The sequence below is a fragment of the Nannospalax galili genome, unplaced genomic scaffold (assembly GCF_000622305.1).
Source record: "Nannospalax galili isolate Female #2095 unplaced genomic scaffold, S.galili_v1.0 scaffold3737, whole genome shotgun sequence".
Taxonomy (NCBI): Eukaryota; Metazoa; Chordata; class Mammalia; order Rodentia; family Spalacidae; genus Nannospalax; species Nannospalax galili.
This window is the reverse complement of record NW_008339008.1, coordinates 1-17,252: the sequence shown is the minus strand read 5'-3', so window position 1 is coordinate 17,252 and position 17,252 is coordinate 1. Positions and strand designations below refer to the sequence as shown.

The 17,252-nt window shown below is 43.9% G+C and overlaps 1 protein-coding gene and 1 pseudogene across 1 annotated transcript; one reads left to right on the top strand and one right to left on the bottom strand.

Moving 5' to 3' along the window:
* Nucleotides 1-1,113: 1,113 nt before the first annotated feature.
* On the bottom strand, nucleotides 1,114-7,356 carry LOC103734700 (ATP-dependent RNA helicase A-like). The gene is made up of 4 exons (XM_008833758.2): nucleotides 7,215-7,356; nucleotides 4,003-4,135; nucleotides 2,844-2,984; nucleotides 1,114-1,260 (listed from the first exon to the last, which is right to left on the bottom strand). Exons 2-4 carry the CDS (start codon nucleotides 4,111-4,113, stop codon nucleotides 1,114-1,116), a joined length of 399 nt encoding a protein of 132 aa, XP_008831980.2. The 5' UTR covers nucleotides 4,114-4,135; nucleotides 7,215-7,356.
* A 4,938-nt stretch (nucleotides 7,357-12,294) lies between these two features.
* Nucleotides 12,295-13,091, top strand: LOC103734699 (annotated as a pseudogene).
* The last annotated feature ends 4,161 nt before the right edge of the window (nucleotides 13,092-17,252 follow it).

Sequence of the window (17,252 nt, the reverse complement as noted above, 5' to 3'; positions counted from 1 at the left end):
TTTTTAAAATATGAAAATGCGGTTGGAGATGGCTCAGCGCTGACTGCTTTTGCAAGAGGACCTGGGTTTGACTCTCGACACCCACATGGCAGCTAACAACCACCCTAACTCCAGTTCCAGGGGGATCCAATGCCCTCCTCTTCTGACCTTCAAGGTATTGCAGACACGGGTGCACTTACATACACACACAAAATAAAAATAACCAGTGGAAAAGGGACTTTCCCTGCACCTCTGCCTTCTACTCATGTAAGATTGAAAATAGTGCAGTGATAAAAGATGGGAAGGAATGACACGAGTTGAACTCTGAATCCCAAGCTGGGCACTTTGGGTTTTTTTTTTTTTTTTTGTCTTTTTGGATGGGGTCTCCCTGTAGCCCCAACTAGCTTGAACTCACTATGTAGGGCAGGCTGGCCTTGAACTCAAGAGATCCACCTGCCTCTGGCTGGGATTAAAGGTGTGGGCCCACTCCCAGCACTTGGGGGGGGGGGTGGCGCTTTCGTTTTTGTTTTGTTTTAACACATTGAGATGATATTCAAATGATCTGAAGAGATGAAGAGTACAGGCAAGACCTCTGGTTCAAAAACCAACCCGGGCTACATATTAAATTCCAGGCCACTCATGGTATACCAGAGAAACCAGTCTCAAAAACAGCAAAGAAACTCAAATAGTGGGTAGGCCTTTAAACCCAGAAACCCCAAAAGCAGAGGCGATTTCTTCAATTTCCAAGACAGCAAGGGCTATATAATGAAACTGTTTCAAGAAGTTTGGAAAGGGAGATGTATCTGATTTGTTAAAGGATCACAGTGGGGCAGCCAGCGAGATGACTCAGTAAATCAGAACACAATTTCTTGCCACCATCTCAGAGATCTGAAGTTTTGTCTTCTGACCTCCACAGTGGCATACGCCCCCCCCATAATAATTGTTTTAAAAAAAGAGAATGTGGAGGGAGATACTGTACCATACTTTATAATAAAAATGAAAAGACCTGGTGTCTATTTAAAAGCTTTTAAAGGAAAAGAAAAACTTTTAAAGGTCTTGAATGTTATTACGTAGTAAACATGTTTACTTTCCATACAGATAAAGTGAGATGACAACCAAGTAAGATTGTCTTTTTCAATCATGTGCACACAATTTAAGTGTCTTACCTGCTTTGAGAGCTAGATGTGGAGGAAGTGGACCTCCCATGGTTGTTGGTAAACCTTCTCCAGTACTTGTCGTGGTATCAGATGATTCAGTAAGTGTGGGTGGAGGTGGTTGGATCTGCAAGAAGTCAAAATGTCAGTGCTCTTTTTTTCAGGGACTAGAAATTTGGGGGGGGCTCCCAAGAGGCCTAGGGGCAGGAGCTGTGCTTGCTTTTATTCCCAGCACCTGGGAGGCAGAAGCAGGCGGATCTCTATAAACTCCAGGGGCTACAGGGAGATTCAAAAAAGACAAAAAAAAAAAAAAAAAAAAAAAAAAAAAAAAAAAAAATACAGGAAAAAAAAACTTACAGCACTTACAGCACTCATAATGTAGGTACAAGCTTTCAAAACTTACTCTAGAAAATAAGGTGCCATGGTTCATTACAGAACACAGTATAAGCCTGGTTAGTTCCAGCACTCTAGAGGCAGAACTTTATGAGTTCAAGCCCAATCTGAGTTCCAGGCCAGTTCAAGCTACAGGGAGACCCTGTCTAAGACTCCAACAACAACAAAAAAGAACACAATATGGCTGGAGAGACAGCTCAGTGGTTAAGAAAACTGGTTGCTCTAGCAGATAGCCTGGGTTTGATTCCCAGCACCCACAAGATGGCAACTATCATCCCAAACTCCAGTTTCAGGGGATCCGATGCTCTTTCTGGCTTCTGTGAGCTTTGCCTGACAAGGGTGCACTTACATATACATAGGCAAAACTCATACACATGAAATGAAAATTGAAAAAAAAAACACCCCAAAACCCCAATAACAGCTTATCTAATTTAAGTGGCACAAGTCTACAATCCAAGCACTGGGGAGTTATAGCAAGTCAGATTTGAGATCATACATGAGTACCAGGTTAGTTGGGGCTACAGGAAATCCCGTTTCAAAAACCAAAACCAGTAAATACATAGTTAATAAAAAATATTTTTAATGTTTCCATACAAATTGGGCCACATGAAACTTTATTATCTTTTTAAAAAGGTGGGGGAGAGGGGTGGTATGGAAGTAGGCATAACCACAATCAATTAGACTTTAGGAATTCTCATCTGAAAATGTGGCTTTCGGTGTTCAACATTAGGGCATTTAGGGAACAGAAAATACAAGAGACCCCCCCCCCCCCCCGTAACGAACTCTTCCAAAAGATCTACCTCTACTATCCTGCTATCCTGAATTCCTACTTGTTCACCCAATTTCACTCACCTCCTGAGATTAGCAGTATGGGGGGGGGGCACGACACCAGGCTGGGACAAACTATTATTCTTAGCACTCACTCAGGAGAAACAATTACACCCAATTTACCAATTCATCAGTTTAGCAACACAGTACTGCTGTTTATACCCTTTTGATCATAGGACTGACTGGAAACTGTTTACCACAGTGCTTATTGTTAGCCGAGAAAAAGTCCAAATTCAAACTCCAAAGTATGATTTCTACTGAGTATATATTACTTTTGCACTATTACAGCTAGAACCAATCTCACATGTTTTTACAACTTACTGTGTTTTGGTATATTCATTATTTATTCATGGGATACCCCTGTGTACATAGCAAATTTCTGTAAAGCTTTTTTATGTTAGGTTAATTTGAAGGGTAGAAAGGTAAATGCAAACCTTTTTTGCTCCCATTTACAACAAACACATCAAGGACTTGGCCTTAAGTACTTACCCCAACAACTGGGACTTCTTCACTTTTTACTTCATTTATTCGAACCAAATAGTTAACAAAGTCCCTGGCAGCATTGCTCTGTGCATCTTTTTTATTCGTGGAATTTCCCATACCAGCATAATTAAACCCTTCTACGCGAACCTTTAAATGAAGGAAAAAAAAATATTAAAGCTAGGCAATTCTAAGATTTTAAAAAAGTGTAACAATAACCCATTAAGATAGAATACAGCTATGTTTTGGATATACTCTATAAGAGCACTAACAACATAGCCTGAATATACACTGTAATACTTGATGAAAAACCTGGGATCATACTGTCTATTGATAAACCAATCCAATAATAAAGTGGCTCAGGTATTTTCTTCGCATATAATAAATGTTCAATAAAATCTCAGAATTAGGAATCTTAGCTCAGTGGAACACTCTGCTTGGCTATTATGTACCAGGCATAAAGTTCAACTCCCACTACCACCCAAAAAAGGGGAATAAAGGCCAGCAAGATGACTCAGCAGGTAAAGGCACCTGCCACCAAGAAGAGCCTGATCCAGGGGACCCACACAGAAAATCAATTCCCCTAACTTAATCCTATAACTTCCACACATGTGCACAATCATGTAATTTAATATTTAATAAATGACTGTGTCATAACCAAGAAAACAAGCTCTTCCCATTTTGAAAAAAATACTCTGCTTCTAATGAGTTAGTAAAACTGCCAGCTATCTGTCTTCTGAACTTCCCTAGTAGTACTGACCAACTCTTAAGCTCATTAGAATAATTTACATTATCAGATTATTTTTAAAATAATTCTCCCTTGGGGCTGGAGAGATGGTTCAGTGGTTAAGAGCACTGGCTGCTCTTGCAGAGGATGTGGGTTTAGTTCTCAGCACCTACATGGCTGCTCACAAGGTAACTACAGTTCCAGCAGATCAGACACCCTCTTCTGGCCTCTGCAGGCCAGTCACACAGGAGTAGGCAAAACATACACATTAACTAAAAATTAAAGAATTCTCCCTTGAAAATGACTGATAAAACAGCAGTCAAGTAAAAATAAACTATTCTTTCCCAATGTGCAACAACTTTAGCCTTTCCAAATAAAACATTCCTTTAAGCCCCCAAATGAGCTTCATAAAGCATATAAATGAACTGTATTGTTTAGTACCTCACACATGAATTTCTGTCTGTTTTTGTTTCCTACTGCTCTAATTTCATAGGCAGGGGTCATCTTCCTTTTGCCACACCAGGCATATAGAAAATTTTTAATGTCACCCATGATTCAGGTGTCTTCTTCACACCTACAAAAACAAAAGATAAAAACATTAGAAAGCACAACCTGAAAAACAGTATACAAAAAATCACTACAGGGGCTAAAGAGAGGGCTCGGTGGCTAAGAGCACCCACTTTGGGCAGGCTCACACCACCAGTCCCAGAGAACAGACACCCTCCTCGGGTGGCAGACATACACATAACAAAGTATATCCTAAAAATCATGGTGGCCCATGCCTTTAATCCCAATACTGGGGTGCAAGGCATTGGACAGGCTGGTCTACTAGTGAGTTCCAAGCTGATTGGAGCTACGGGGAGACCCTGAATCAAAAAACAAAAACGGGTTGGCAAAAAATGGCTCAGCAGGGAAGAATGGTTCCTTCAAGCCAATCTCCTCCACACGTGAACTGTGACATACACATGTACACTCAAATAAAAGGGAACTTTTGCACAACATGCGTGCACTTACATATATGCAAGCAACACACTCACACAAATAGTAATTTTTTTTGGAGGGGGGGGTCTTTTTGAGACAGGGTCTCCCTGTAGCCCCAGCTGGCCTGGAACTCACCGTGTAGATCAGGCAGGCCTTGAATTCAGAGATCCGCCTGCCTCTGCCTCCCAAGTGCTGCAACTACAGGCATGCACCACCACACCCAGCAAAATAGTATTAATTGTTTTTTTGGTCTTTTTGAGATAGGGTCTCCCTGTAGCCTCAGCTGACCTGGAAATCTCAAGAGATCCGCCTGCCTCTGCCTCCCATGTGCTGGGATTAAAGGTGTGCACCACCATACCTGGCCTTTTTTGAGACAGGGTGTCCCTGTAGTCAGTCAGTCCCAGCTAGGCTGGAACTCGTTATGTAGACCAGGTTGGCCTTGAACTCACACAGAACCACTTGCCTCTGCCTAGTGCAAGGATTAAAGGCGTGGGCCACCATGCCTGGCTAATTATTTTAAAGAAGGGAAAAATATAAAAGTATGATACCAACAACCAAATTTAGTACCAAGGAAGGTCTATTATTTTAGTAGGCTGCAAGAAGAAAACCCATTATGTACAACCTATTCACAAAGTAGGGACTAGCCCTTGAAGGGTTTTTGGTCCTAACCATCTCCTGTGAACTGGCCAAGACTTAGAGCAGCTTTGTTCCACCGTTCACTATCCACTACAATGTGCTGCTGCCTTACCGACGCGCACAATTTACCATATTCCAAAGCCTTTAATACTTTTTCAGATTGGGCCTCACCATGTTTATCTCTGGAACTCCTATTTGCCTCTGCTTCCCCAGACTGCTGGGCTCAAAGGCACAACCTCATCAGGTTTTGAAACCTGTAAAACTTTAAGCCCAAACAAGACCCTCTTTTTTGTTTTAGCACAAGGTCTCATAGAGTCATCACTATGTAGCCAAAGGTGTCCTTGAACTCTTAATCCTTCCTACATCTCCCAAATGCTGCGATTAGTTTCTAGCATAACTGGCTTAAACCTCTCTGTAAATTGATTACCTAGGTATTTGGGGGAAATAATGGTTAAGATTAACAATGCCCATTCACATTTTCCATCCCACATTGTATGTTCAAGAGACATGATGGTACACACCTGTAATCCCAGCACTTGGGATATACTTTAACTCCAAATTTCAGGAAAGGAAAACCAATATTCCCATCTACACACTAACATCTCCGTGGGAACTTTTAATTTCCTCAAATCTGTTCCAACCCCCATCTAAATACTCCCATTCCCATCAATGGCACCAAGTTGCCATTTGGAAGTCTGTAATCCTTCACAGCTATCCCTTGTAGACCCCTAGGGTCTTAGTAACTCAATCCAGTTTACTTACATTGATGAGATATTACCTTTGACTTCCTTTTTCTTGGTTTTTTTTTTTTTTTTTTTTTTTGAAAAAGGGTCTCCCTGTAGCTCCAGTTGGCCTGGGATCTCACAGACCATAGATGCATATATCATAGCCCGGCAGGTTATCTTTCAAATCAAATTTGGACTTTTCCCGTTTGGACATGTCTTCTGAGGACTAAATTCTTTGTTTTCTAATTTGTGAAAAGGAAATCCGGATATTCGGCCCCAGGAGCTCCTCCCACTCTCCGGAGTTTTCTCGGTTTTCTTAGTTCTACCCTTGCTCTGCTCGAAAAAAGTAATTAATGCCGGGTGTTGTGGTGCACACCTTTAATTCCAGCACTCAGTTGGGCCGAGGGAGGTTCATTTCTGTGAGATTCCGGCCAGCCTGGTCTACATAGCAAGTTCCAGGCCAGGTCCGGTTACAAGGAGACCCTGTCTCAAAAAACACTAAACATTAAAAAAAAATTTTAAACCTAGAAATTTAAGAAAGGCCTGACCACAGGTCTTCCACCCTGCGCCACTACACTATTTTGGCTCTAAATTGTCTCTGATGGTAATTAATTTCTCTCTCCATCTGCCCTCACAATCCTGGAGTTGCAATAAAATTCGAACCCGGTCTTCCGGTTTCCATTGCTTCCCTCTTCCCTGCCACCATCCGTCACGTGGCAGGCTCTCTTTCACCTCCAGGCGGCATCTTGGCCGCCGCCCTCTGCGTCTCCCGCGGGAGGTGGGCTCCGGTACCCGTCCCCAAGCCGCCCTGTGCAGTCACCGTTATGTAGGGTGGGGTGATCCCGTTGCACCGTGTAATTCCACCATCGCTCACTAAATCATGCAGACATTTTCCTACTACCTGCTCCACACCCGGCAACTCGAACCGCTCAGAATTCGCAAGCTGCCGAAGCCTTGGGGCCCGAGGTGTCCCGGATGAATGAGCCCCAAGACTCCTAGGCCTGCGGCGCCGGGCGGCAACCCCCACAGGCCGCTCCGGGCACCTCCCACCGGCCGCGTGCCAGGCCGAGGAAGCGGCCTTCGCGACCGGTCGGCACGGCTGAGGACAGTCGAAGGGAAGGTCCCGAGCTATCGGAGGGCGAGTGCGCCGCGGCCTAGAAGTCCGTGGCCTCGGGGAAGTCCGCAATCCGGGCACCCGCGGCGCCGCCGCCCCTCCCCCACCACCGCACAACAAAGCCGCCGCAGCGCGGAGCAGGCCGCGGTCCTCCCGCAGTCCCGCCGTCCGCACATAGCCGCAACGTCGCTCCTCACCCGCCTCCTCCGCGTCTTCGTGCCCGAGAGCACAAGTTCTTCAGAAGAGTTCGCAGCTCCGATCTCCCACAAAGACAGCGCAGGAGCACACCACAACCCGCATGGAGGCAGCGGCGAAATGGCTCCGATCGCGGCACCGAGGAGGTGGAGTTAGCGCGCGACGCATGCGCAGAAGGCCAGCTGGGGAGCGAGCACGCCCAGAAGGGGCGGGGCTGCAGCCACTTCCGGGCGCCAAACCCGTAGTAGCGCGGGAGATCCGCTGCGCCTAGGTCGCCATTTCCCGGCAGGCGCTGCCCGCCTTTGAGCATTAGTAGCTTTTTCTTTGTTTCTTTGTTTGAGACAGGATTTCCCCTAGCCCTAGCTGGCCTAGAACTCGCAGAGATCCGCCTGCTTCGGCCTCTCGTGTGCTTCGGTTAAAGGCGTATGGAACCATGCCCAGCTTTTTTTTTTTTTCTTTTTTGAGACTTTCTCGCTATGTAGCCCAGGCTAACCTGTAACGCACGATGTAGCCTATACTGGCCTGGAACTTGTGGAGGTCCTCCCACCTCAGCCTCCCGAGTACAAGATTTGCAGGCTTGCCACCACGATCACCTGATTTCTTTTTAATGGTTTTTCAAATGGACATCGTTTCAGACTTAATCTTACCTGTAGGCTTTCTCTAAAGCTTCCTTCACTCAACCATGTGGCTGCGAGTCAGCCACGTGTCTGACCTCCATGCAGGCTCTAAACCTGCATTGCTTCATGATTTTCTTTACTTCCCACTGTTCACCTCCTCAGGGCAGCTGCCAAGATTACCAGCTCACCTGCCCTGTGGATTTTTCTTTAAGAGTCTAATAAAGTTGTAAAAGTTTCAAAAAAAATAAAAATAAAATATACTTAAGATGTATTTCCGGGTGCCTGAGGTGACATAGCATAGAAAATTACGAAATACTTTGCTGTATCAAAATTCTGCAGGTGAACCAGGCTGAGTCCAGGCTAGCTTGGTCTATGTAGGAAGACCCTGTATTAAACGCAAAAAAATAAAAAATAAATCCAAGTTACTGAAGCATGCAGCTGACGTAAACCTTCAGGCTTTTCTGTGTGTTACCATCCTTCTGCCTAAAATGTTTACACAGAGATTGAGGCCTGAGACACCTGCCTCACCTATACATTACCACGGGTGATGGCTACTTGGGAGATTCATCTGCATAAGAAAACCCTGGCTCTTGGTACATTTGCTCTCCACTTTCAGTAGACTTCTCCCCTCCTCCCCCACCAAAATACCTTTGTTTAACTTAAGTGGGAAGCCTCTTTTGTGTCTAATGTTTGCGGTTATGTTTTGGAGGATTTTATATTGTTTTTGCAATGCTGAGGGTCATCAACCCAAGGTTTTATGCATGCTAAACAAGCACCTTACCACTAAGCTACAGCCCAAACCCACTACCACCACTGTGTTTATCTGCCTATTGTTAGTTTATTTGCTAGGTTGATATTATCTAAGGGCTGAAGGTGAGGCTCAGGGGTTGTTGTATTACTTAGTTTATTTAGCCTCAGGTCCTGGATTCCATCTGCATCCTTGCAAACAAAATTATTGACAGGTCAAGAGAATATGTTTAAACGTTCCCAGGCTCACAAGTTCTAGCTGTCTAGAGTACAAATCATTCTCAAAACTTCTTGCAAATATGACATCTTGAAGAACAAATTATATCTTCAAAAGTGTCAATAAAGGTAAGTTTTTATTTGAAGCATATAGCTTCTCTATTTAGGTGCTAGACAAAGAATTTGCTTGTATTTGGCGATCATGCATTAATTGCTTAAATTCTAGAAAAATCTCAGTTTTGCAAGATGCTTGTGCTTTGAGGTACATACTACCAAAACTAAAAGAGCATCAAGTCTCCATTTAATGCTTACTCTCCACTGTGAGCTTCTTGGGCAGAATGAGCGATAAAACGTTCCCTTGCTGCCCCCTTACTTTTTCTTTTAACTATATTTTTGTAAATTAAAAATAAGTTATAGGAAAGTTCTTCATGTTAGACATACATTGTACACATATTTGTCAAATGAATAAATAAATTTATGATAAAAAAGAAAAAAGTTCCCAGGCTCAGAGTGTGTGTAGCTCTGCATGCTTGCCTAGCAGAGCATGCAGAGGCAATGGATTCCAACAAAGACGGTGGAAATTTTACTTTTGCTTTTTTCCCCTAATTCTTTCTCTGCTTTATGCCCCACCTCTTTCTAGTGGTTTTCTAATTTCTAAAGAAAGACCCATGTGATGGCTTCTTCCTCTCAGCTCCAATTGACTAACAAATAGTATGTCTGAAAATAAAATGTAGCTGTTGACCCCACAGATCCCACTTCCAAAGGAATGAAGAGAGAGATTCAGCTGTGTCACTGTGACCTTCTAGTGCCCCATAAAAGCCCCGCTTACCCTTGCACTTCCCCAAGAAAAATTTGAGACAGAAAAGTCTGTCCTCCTTGGGGACAGCCTTGAACAAGTCTATTTCCTTCACCTAATTTCTTTCTCCCAGGTTTTTGGTAGAGTACAAAGCAGTATGAACCTTAGATTCCAGTAAGAACACTGCCAAAATAATAACAATAATAATAAAGATGATGTGGCTTAGTTGACAGAATTCTGGCCATAAAAACCAGTGTATGGTGGCACAGGCCTGTAATCGGGAAGTAGAGGCAAGATTATTGATAAATAAGTTTGAGGCCAACCTAGGACGCATGAAATCCTGCCTCAAAGGGAAAAAAAAAAAAAAAACAGAAAAGTAGGGTGCATAGGAGATACTGCCACCAAACCTACTGACTTGGAACCCACATGGTAGAAGGAAAAAATTTAGTTCCAAAAGTTCTCTAACCTCTACATGCAGGCTTATGTACACACACAATAAATAATGCAATACATAAATGTAAACCATGAAATAATAAAGCAGGATACAAATGTTTTTAAAGCCGGGTGTGGTGTATACTGCCTTTAATCCCAGCACTTGGGAGGCAGAGGCAGGCAGATCTCTAAAGTCAAGGCCAGCCTGGTTTCAAGTCAGCTGGTGCTACAGGGAGAGCCTCAAAAAGACCATTTAAAAAAAAAAAAAAAAAAGCTTTTCAAAGAGAACTAGATGACATAGACTGGAGGTGTAGCTCACTGCTAAGGTATATTCAGTCCCCAGCACCCAACCCCCACCTTTAAAAAGCCAGACCTAGACCTAGTGATTCAAGCATGTAATCCCATCTATTTGGAAGTCTGAGGCAGGAAGATTACAAGCTCAAGATCCACCTGAGCTACAGAAGGAATGAGTTCAAAGGCAGGCATGGTGGCACACACCTTTAATCCCAGCACTTGGGAAGCAGAGGCAGGCAGATCTCTGTGAGACCGAGGCCAACCTTGGTCTTTATGGTCTACATATAGAGTTCCAGGCCAGCTGGCTATAAAGAGATCCTGTAAAACAAACAAACAAACAAAAAAACCGGCAATAAAAAAGATGAATGAGAGGAATAGGAATGTAATCTGGTTGGTAGAGTGCTGGCCTAGCATAAGCATGGGCAACTTCATTTTTTGTTTGTTTGCTTGAGACAGGTTCTTCCTGTAGCCCTCACATGGTCTGAAACTTGCTATCTAGACCAGGCTGGCCTCCTGCCTCCCTAGGCCTGTGCCACCATGCCTGGCCGTGAGCAACTTCTTTTGAAACTACATCTTAAAAGTAAAAAGAGCCAGGCGTGGTGGGACACACCTTTAATCTCAGCACTCAGGAGGCGGAAGCAGGTGGATCTCTGTGAGTTCCAGGCCACCTGGAGCAGTTCCAGGGTATCCAACATCCTCTGGCCTCTGTAGACATTGCATTCATGATACACATAATCCATGCAGGTAAAACACTCGTGGACATAAAATAATAAATACAAGCCGGGTGTGGTGGTGCACACCTTTAATCCCAGCACTTGGGAGGCAGAGGCAGGTGAATAATAATAAATACATTATAAAAAAAAGTAAAAAGAAGGCTAAGAATATAGCTCAGTGGGAGAGCACTTGCCTAGCATATATGAGACCCTGGGTTCAATCCCCAGTACTCAGGAAAAAAAAAAGCCTGTGCTGGTGTTTGTTAGGTTACAGATCCTCAGATCCTCCAGCTGCTGTGCTTGTAGTTCTCACACCCAGAAATCAGGCCACACCCCTACTGTCTGTTTCTTTATTTCTCTCTCCCCACATTTGTGCTATGACTCTGAAGCTCTCGAAGAGTTCTTTTCCTCCTCGTGCTGCTGCTGCAAGCCCAACTCTCCCACTGATAGCAGAGCCTGAGACATCCTTGAATTGTAACTTTACTCTCTTGTCCAGGGCCTTCCTCCATTCCAGAGGCCATGTAGGCTGGTCACTTGAAACCTTCTTTCCCCAACCCTACCCTCTGGAAACATATAAGAACAAGGGACCTCCCTTTGTCCTAAGGATTTAAAGACTCCCTTCAAGGCTCCATCATGGCCGCCCATGTCCTGGTTGCTCTCTTTCCTAAAGTTCTCCCACTTCAGGGCTACATCATAGCTGGCTATGGTCATGAGCCTGTAACCCTCCTAATAAAGTTCTTCTGAAAGGTAATTTCATATCAGCTCCTTTCTACAAATCTGAGGTAATTTCTCACGGGCTGTAGTAGCTCAGTTGCTGGTCTAGTAACTCTGGGTTTAACCTCAAGCACCACATACGGTGGGTATGGGTGTACACGCCTTTAGTTCCAGAGGCAAAGGCAGGTGGATCTCTGTGAGTTCTAGGCCAACCTGGTCTATTAACAAGTTCCAGGCCAGCCAGGGCTACATAGTAAGACCCTATCTAAAAATAAAAATAAACCAGAAATTCAAGGTTTCCCTAAACTACATAGGGCATTCAAGGCCAGTCTGGGCTACAATGAGCCCATGTCTCAAAAAACAACAAAAAAGAGCCCTGTACAGTAGCAAACCAACATAATCCCAATCCTTGGGAGGTTGACAGATCAGGAATTCAAGGCCAGCCGGTACTACATAAGATCCTGTTTCAAAAAGAAAGAAAAAGGCTCTCTGTTCCTCCCCATTCCAGAGACAGTGGCATCTTCTAATGCAATGCCAGCCTCGTCCCTGAGACATGGTGGTGAAGGTTGGAGTGAATGGATTTGGCTGTATTGGGTGCCTGGTTACCAGAGCTGCCTTCAACTGGCAAAGTGGATATTGTTGCTGTCAATGACCCCTTCATTGACCTCAACTACATGGTCCACATGTTTCAGCATGATTTTACTCACACCAAGTTCCATGGTACAGTCAAGGCTGAGAATGGGAAATTTGTCATCAATGGGAAGACCACTTCCATCTTCCAGGAGCAAGATTCCACCAACATCAAATGGGGTGATGCTGGTGACTAGTATGTTGTGGAGTTTACTGGTGTCTTCATTACCATGGAGAAGGCCAGGGCCCACTTGAAGGGTGGAGCCAAAGGGGCCATCATCTCTGCCCCTTCTGCTGATGCCCCCATATTTATGATGGGTATGAACAACAAGAAGTATGACAAATCACTCAAGATTGCCCTGTACCACCAGTTAACCTTGGCCTCTCCTGGCCAAGGTCATCCATGACAGGTTTGACATTGTTAAGGGACTCATGACCTCAGTTCATGCCATTATGGCCACCCAGAAGGCTGTGGATGGCTCTTAAAAACTGTGGTATGATGGTCATGGGGCTGCCCAGAACATCAACCCTACATCTACTGGCACTGCCAAAGCGGGACAAGATCATTCCAGATCTGAACTCACTGGCATGGCCCATATTCCTACTCCCAGTGTGTCAGTCATGGATCTGACCTGCCTGAAGAAAACTGCTAAATACGATGACATCAAGAAGGTGGTGAAGCTGGACATGGTGGTGCACACCTTTGATCCCAGCACATAACAGGTGTTCAATAGATGTTTTGTAGTGATTAAGATACTCCTGAAGGGGCTGGAGAGATTGGCTCAGTGGTTAAGAACACTGGTTGTTCTTGCAGAAGACCTGGGTTCGAATCCCAGCACCCACATGGCAGGTAACAGTCATAATTCCAGTTCCAGGGGATCTGACAGCCTCTTCTGACCTCCGCTGGCATTGCAAAAGTATACACAGGTGCACTTACCTACATGCAGGCAATACACACACACACACACACACACACACACACACACATATAAAATAAAAATAAGATATTTTTTTAAAAAAGATACTCCTGGGTCAGGCATGGTGGTGCATGCCTTTAATCCCAGCACTTGGGAGGCAGAGGCAGGCGATCTCTTTGAGTTCAAAGCCAGCCTGGTCTCCACAGCGAATCCAGGGCAGCTGTGGCTACAGGGAGACCCTGTCTCAAAAAGACCAAAAAAAAAAAAAAAAAAACTCCTGAAAGTCAACACTTACATAAGCTTGGTGACTACAGTGTTACTACCTGGCTAACCAAGGTCACTCACTTGCAGTACTTGTAATATATAAGTTCTCAAAAAATGTTACTTTAATGTATAAATAAAATCAGCAAGATTGCATTTGCTTAAATGCTTAAATTGGATAAACTTTGTCAAGAATTCTTTTAGTGTAGGTACTTTTTCTTTTTGATCTTTTTGAGACAGGGTCTCCCTGTAGCTCCAGCTGTCCTGGAACTCACTATGTAGACCAGACAGGCCTTGAACTCACAGAGCTCCTCCTGCCTCAGCCTCCCGAGTGAGTGCTGGGATTAAAGGCGTGTACCACCACACCCAGCCCAGAATACTCTGTCTCTTAAATGTTATTTATTCACTGTTAAATTTTGAGTGCTAGGGGCTGGAGAGATGGCTCAGCAGTTAAGAGCACTGATTGCTCTTGCAGAGGACCTGGGTTTGATTCCCAGCACCCACATGGTGGCTAACAACTGCCTGTAACTCCAGTTCCAGGGAATCTGGCTCTTTCCTCTGACCTCCACAGGCACTGCACGACGAGTGCACTTATACACATGAAGGCAATTCACTTAACATGCATGAAAATGAATTTTTTAATTTACAAATTTTTAATTCTTGAATACTTTTCCATTGTCAATTGATTTAAGCTTGAAAGACAAAGAACTTTATTGTAGGTCTTAAGAATCACAATTCAGAAAATGTAACAGCCACTTAAAAACTTTTCTTGGAGCTGGAGAGATGACTTAGTGATTAAGAACACTGGCTACTCTTACAAAGGACCTGGGTTTAAATCCCAGCACCCATATGGTGGCTAATGAACTGTCTCTAACTCCAGTTCCAGGGCAGTCAGACCCCCTCTTCTGTCTTCCTTGGGCTTTGCATGACACGGGTGCACTTACATAATGCAGGCAATACACCCGCACACATAAAATAAAAATAAATAGCCGGGCGTAGTGGCGCATGCCTTTAATCCCAGCACTTGGGAGGCAGAGGTAGGTGGATCTCTGTGAGTTCAAGGCCAGCCTGGTCTACATAGTGAGTCCCAGGACAGCTGGGGCCATAGAGAGACCCTGATTCAAAAAGACCAATAAATCAATAAATCAATAAATAAATCACTAAATAAATCAATAAATCAATAATAAATAAAAATAAATAAGCTGGGTGTGGTGGTGGTGCACGCCTTTAATCCTTGTACTCTGCAGGCAGAGGTCGGTGGATCTCTGTGAGTTCAAGGCCAGGCTGGTCTACATAGCGAGTTCCAGGCCCTAGCTGGGGCTACAGGGAGACCCTGTCTCAAAAAGACAAAAAAAAAAAAAAAAATTTTCTTACTAAAAAGTACTGACTCCTCATAAAGATGGAATGCCGGCATCTCTGCCTTCATTTTGTACCTGTCTCTTGCTTTTGGTCACTTGCTTACCTCTGCACATAGACATGTTAACCATTCAAGGAGTATCTATCTAAAAACCAGTAATACTTAACCTATCTTATTCCCCTCCTGGGCTGAGCACTCAAACGTTCAGCTTTTTACAATGACCTGTTCAAGACACCCTACCCCCAAGGGCAGATAAAGACTTCCAGTCTTTGTCTTAAACCCGATACCATTTTGAAATCCAGGAAAGGCAGAGCCTAGATATCCCCCTGTGATGGCCAGGAGGCTGCCCTCTGGAAGAGGTAATTATCTCTGTCAGCTTATCCTCTCAAGCAGTAAGAGTTCCTCCTTCTCCTCTTCCTCCTCCTCCTCCTCCTCCTCCTCCTCTTCTTCCTTCTCCTTCTTTCCCCTTCTTGCCTATTTTAATGGAGCAGTCTGAGCTGAAAACATGAAGAAAGAAGCAACAGAGGCAGCCATTCAGCAGCAACAGCTAAGCAACCAGAGCGAAAGACACAGAAGCTGAGCAGGTGGCTGTTTCGCAGAGTGATAGACAGAGCTGAACATTAGGCAAGGCCAAACTGCCAAAGTGAGAACAACTGGCTGCAGTTGACAGCTGTGAACAATGCAGAGCCTTAAGCCTAGCGGCCAACATCAGCAGCAGGAGCCACAGCAGTTAGAGTGGTGGTAGCCAGCTCGCACAGGGCACTGTCTACTTTTCTTTGGGTCTTTTTACCCTAACTGCCCAGCCAATTCCTACCTCCTATTCTTATCACACCATCCTCTGAAGAAGTTACCCAAATTGCCAATAGGGAATTAGGACGCCAACAACTCTGGCTTCTTCCATGCTGAACAGAGATGCAGGGTGAGGCAGTTGGAGTACCCCTTCAGTGGGTCTATCTAAAAGACTCCCAAATTGCATAACTTTTATCTCTAAGAGGAAAAGAAAGTCCTTGAATCGTGAATAGAAGATGTGAAGGAGAAGTAAAGGCAAGAGCATTAGAAGTTCTAGCCAGAAAACTAGAAAAAAGTCAGAACAGAGCAATTTTCAAATGTTCATGTGAGTCCATTGGATTTTCTTGACAAGGGCTTCCAAAAGCATCCCTCTATTGGGTTCTTCCTCATTTTTCTTTTGTCTTCCAAGGCTGGACTCTAGAGTGATGGATTCAGGATTTGCTTTCATATATTTTGATAGCTGTTGGAGTGGTTAGAATCAATGTCAGTTCCCTCTCAAAGGCTTCTAGATAGGGGGAGAAAACAAATTTAGCCATCATTTTAGAACAATAGCGGGTTGTCTCCTGTAGCTACAGTTGGGCACTAGTATTGGAGACCAAGATTTGAAGTCTTACATCTGAGCAGCACTTTCTGGTTAGGAACAAAATCATCAATGAGAAATAATTGTCTAAATAGCTTTTTATACAGACTTAAGCCTAATGTCTGGGAAATGTAATCCCTTGAACTCTTAAAGAAATATACTGATGATTTTACTCTTTGGTTATACTTTCCTTTTGGGTGTTTGAAACCATACAATTGGCCCAAATAAATCAATTTATTTTTACACTTAAGGTCATTTGAGGATCTGTTCCTCAGGGGGTCACATGGGCTTGGAGGGGCTCCTGGCTCCTTTCTTTTACTAGCTCCATCTATGTGAAGATAAGTCAAAGGTCTTACTCGACCATGTCTGGCTTCACTTGGAAGCATGAGTGAGATGTTCCCTCTGAGTTGACCCTCCTCTTTGTAGACTGGACACTGGTTCAAGTCCATCTGGTGGGGTCTCCATGGCCTCCCTGAACAAGAGGACAGATGACTCACCACAGTTACAGGACATTTTGAGAGATGTTCCATAGTCCCCCTGGAACTTCATCGACCTTGGAGGGCAAGGGGCAAAAACTATCCTTTAAGTCCCTCTGACCACATTAGTATAGGCCTCAAATTATGGCTATTAAACATCCAATAAAATTAATTCCACCAGTCTGGTACTTTTAATTATCATGTACTATGTAGATAAGGCTTGGTTAAAAAACCAAATATTCTCAGATAAACCTTGACTAGATATATATTTTGTTCCTTAAACTAGTTGACTAAACTATGACAATAGAAATTTTAAGATTATAGTAAGAGCTTTTTTTAGACCACCTTGCAGAACCTGAACTGAGACAGTGATCAACCAGACCATAGCTTGACCAGAGATGCCTCCCATTCTTCCTCTGTTTAAACCTAGAGCTCATGTTAGTACCCTCATGTCCTAAGAATACAAACCAGCTCCTTTATTTACTTTTCCTGGATTTTCAT

Bases quoted from the DNA above. Each gene is read 5' to 3' on its own strand.
- LOC103734700 (XM_008833758.2), bottom strand. From the start codon at position 4,113: ATGGGTGACATTAAAAATTTTCTATATGCCTGGTGTGGCAAAAGGAAG. The intron at 2,985-4,002 runs GTACTAAACAAT...CTTCATTTAAAG, and splicing joins GACAGAAATTCATGTGTGAG to GTTCGCGTAGAAGGGTTTAA. The intron at 1,261-2,843 runs GTAAGTACTTAA...GACTTCTTGCAG, and splicing joins AAGAAGTCCCAGTTGTTGGG to ATCCAACCACCTCCACCCAC.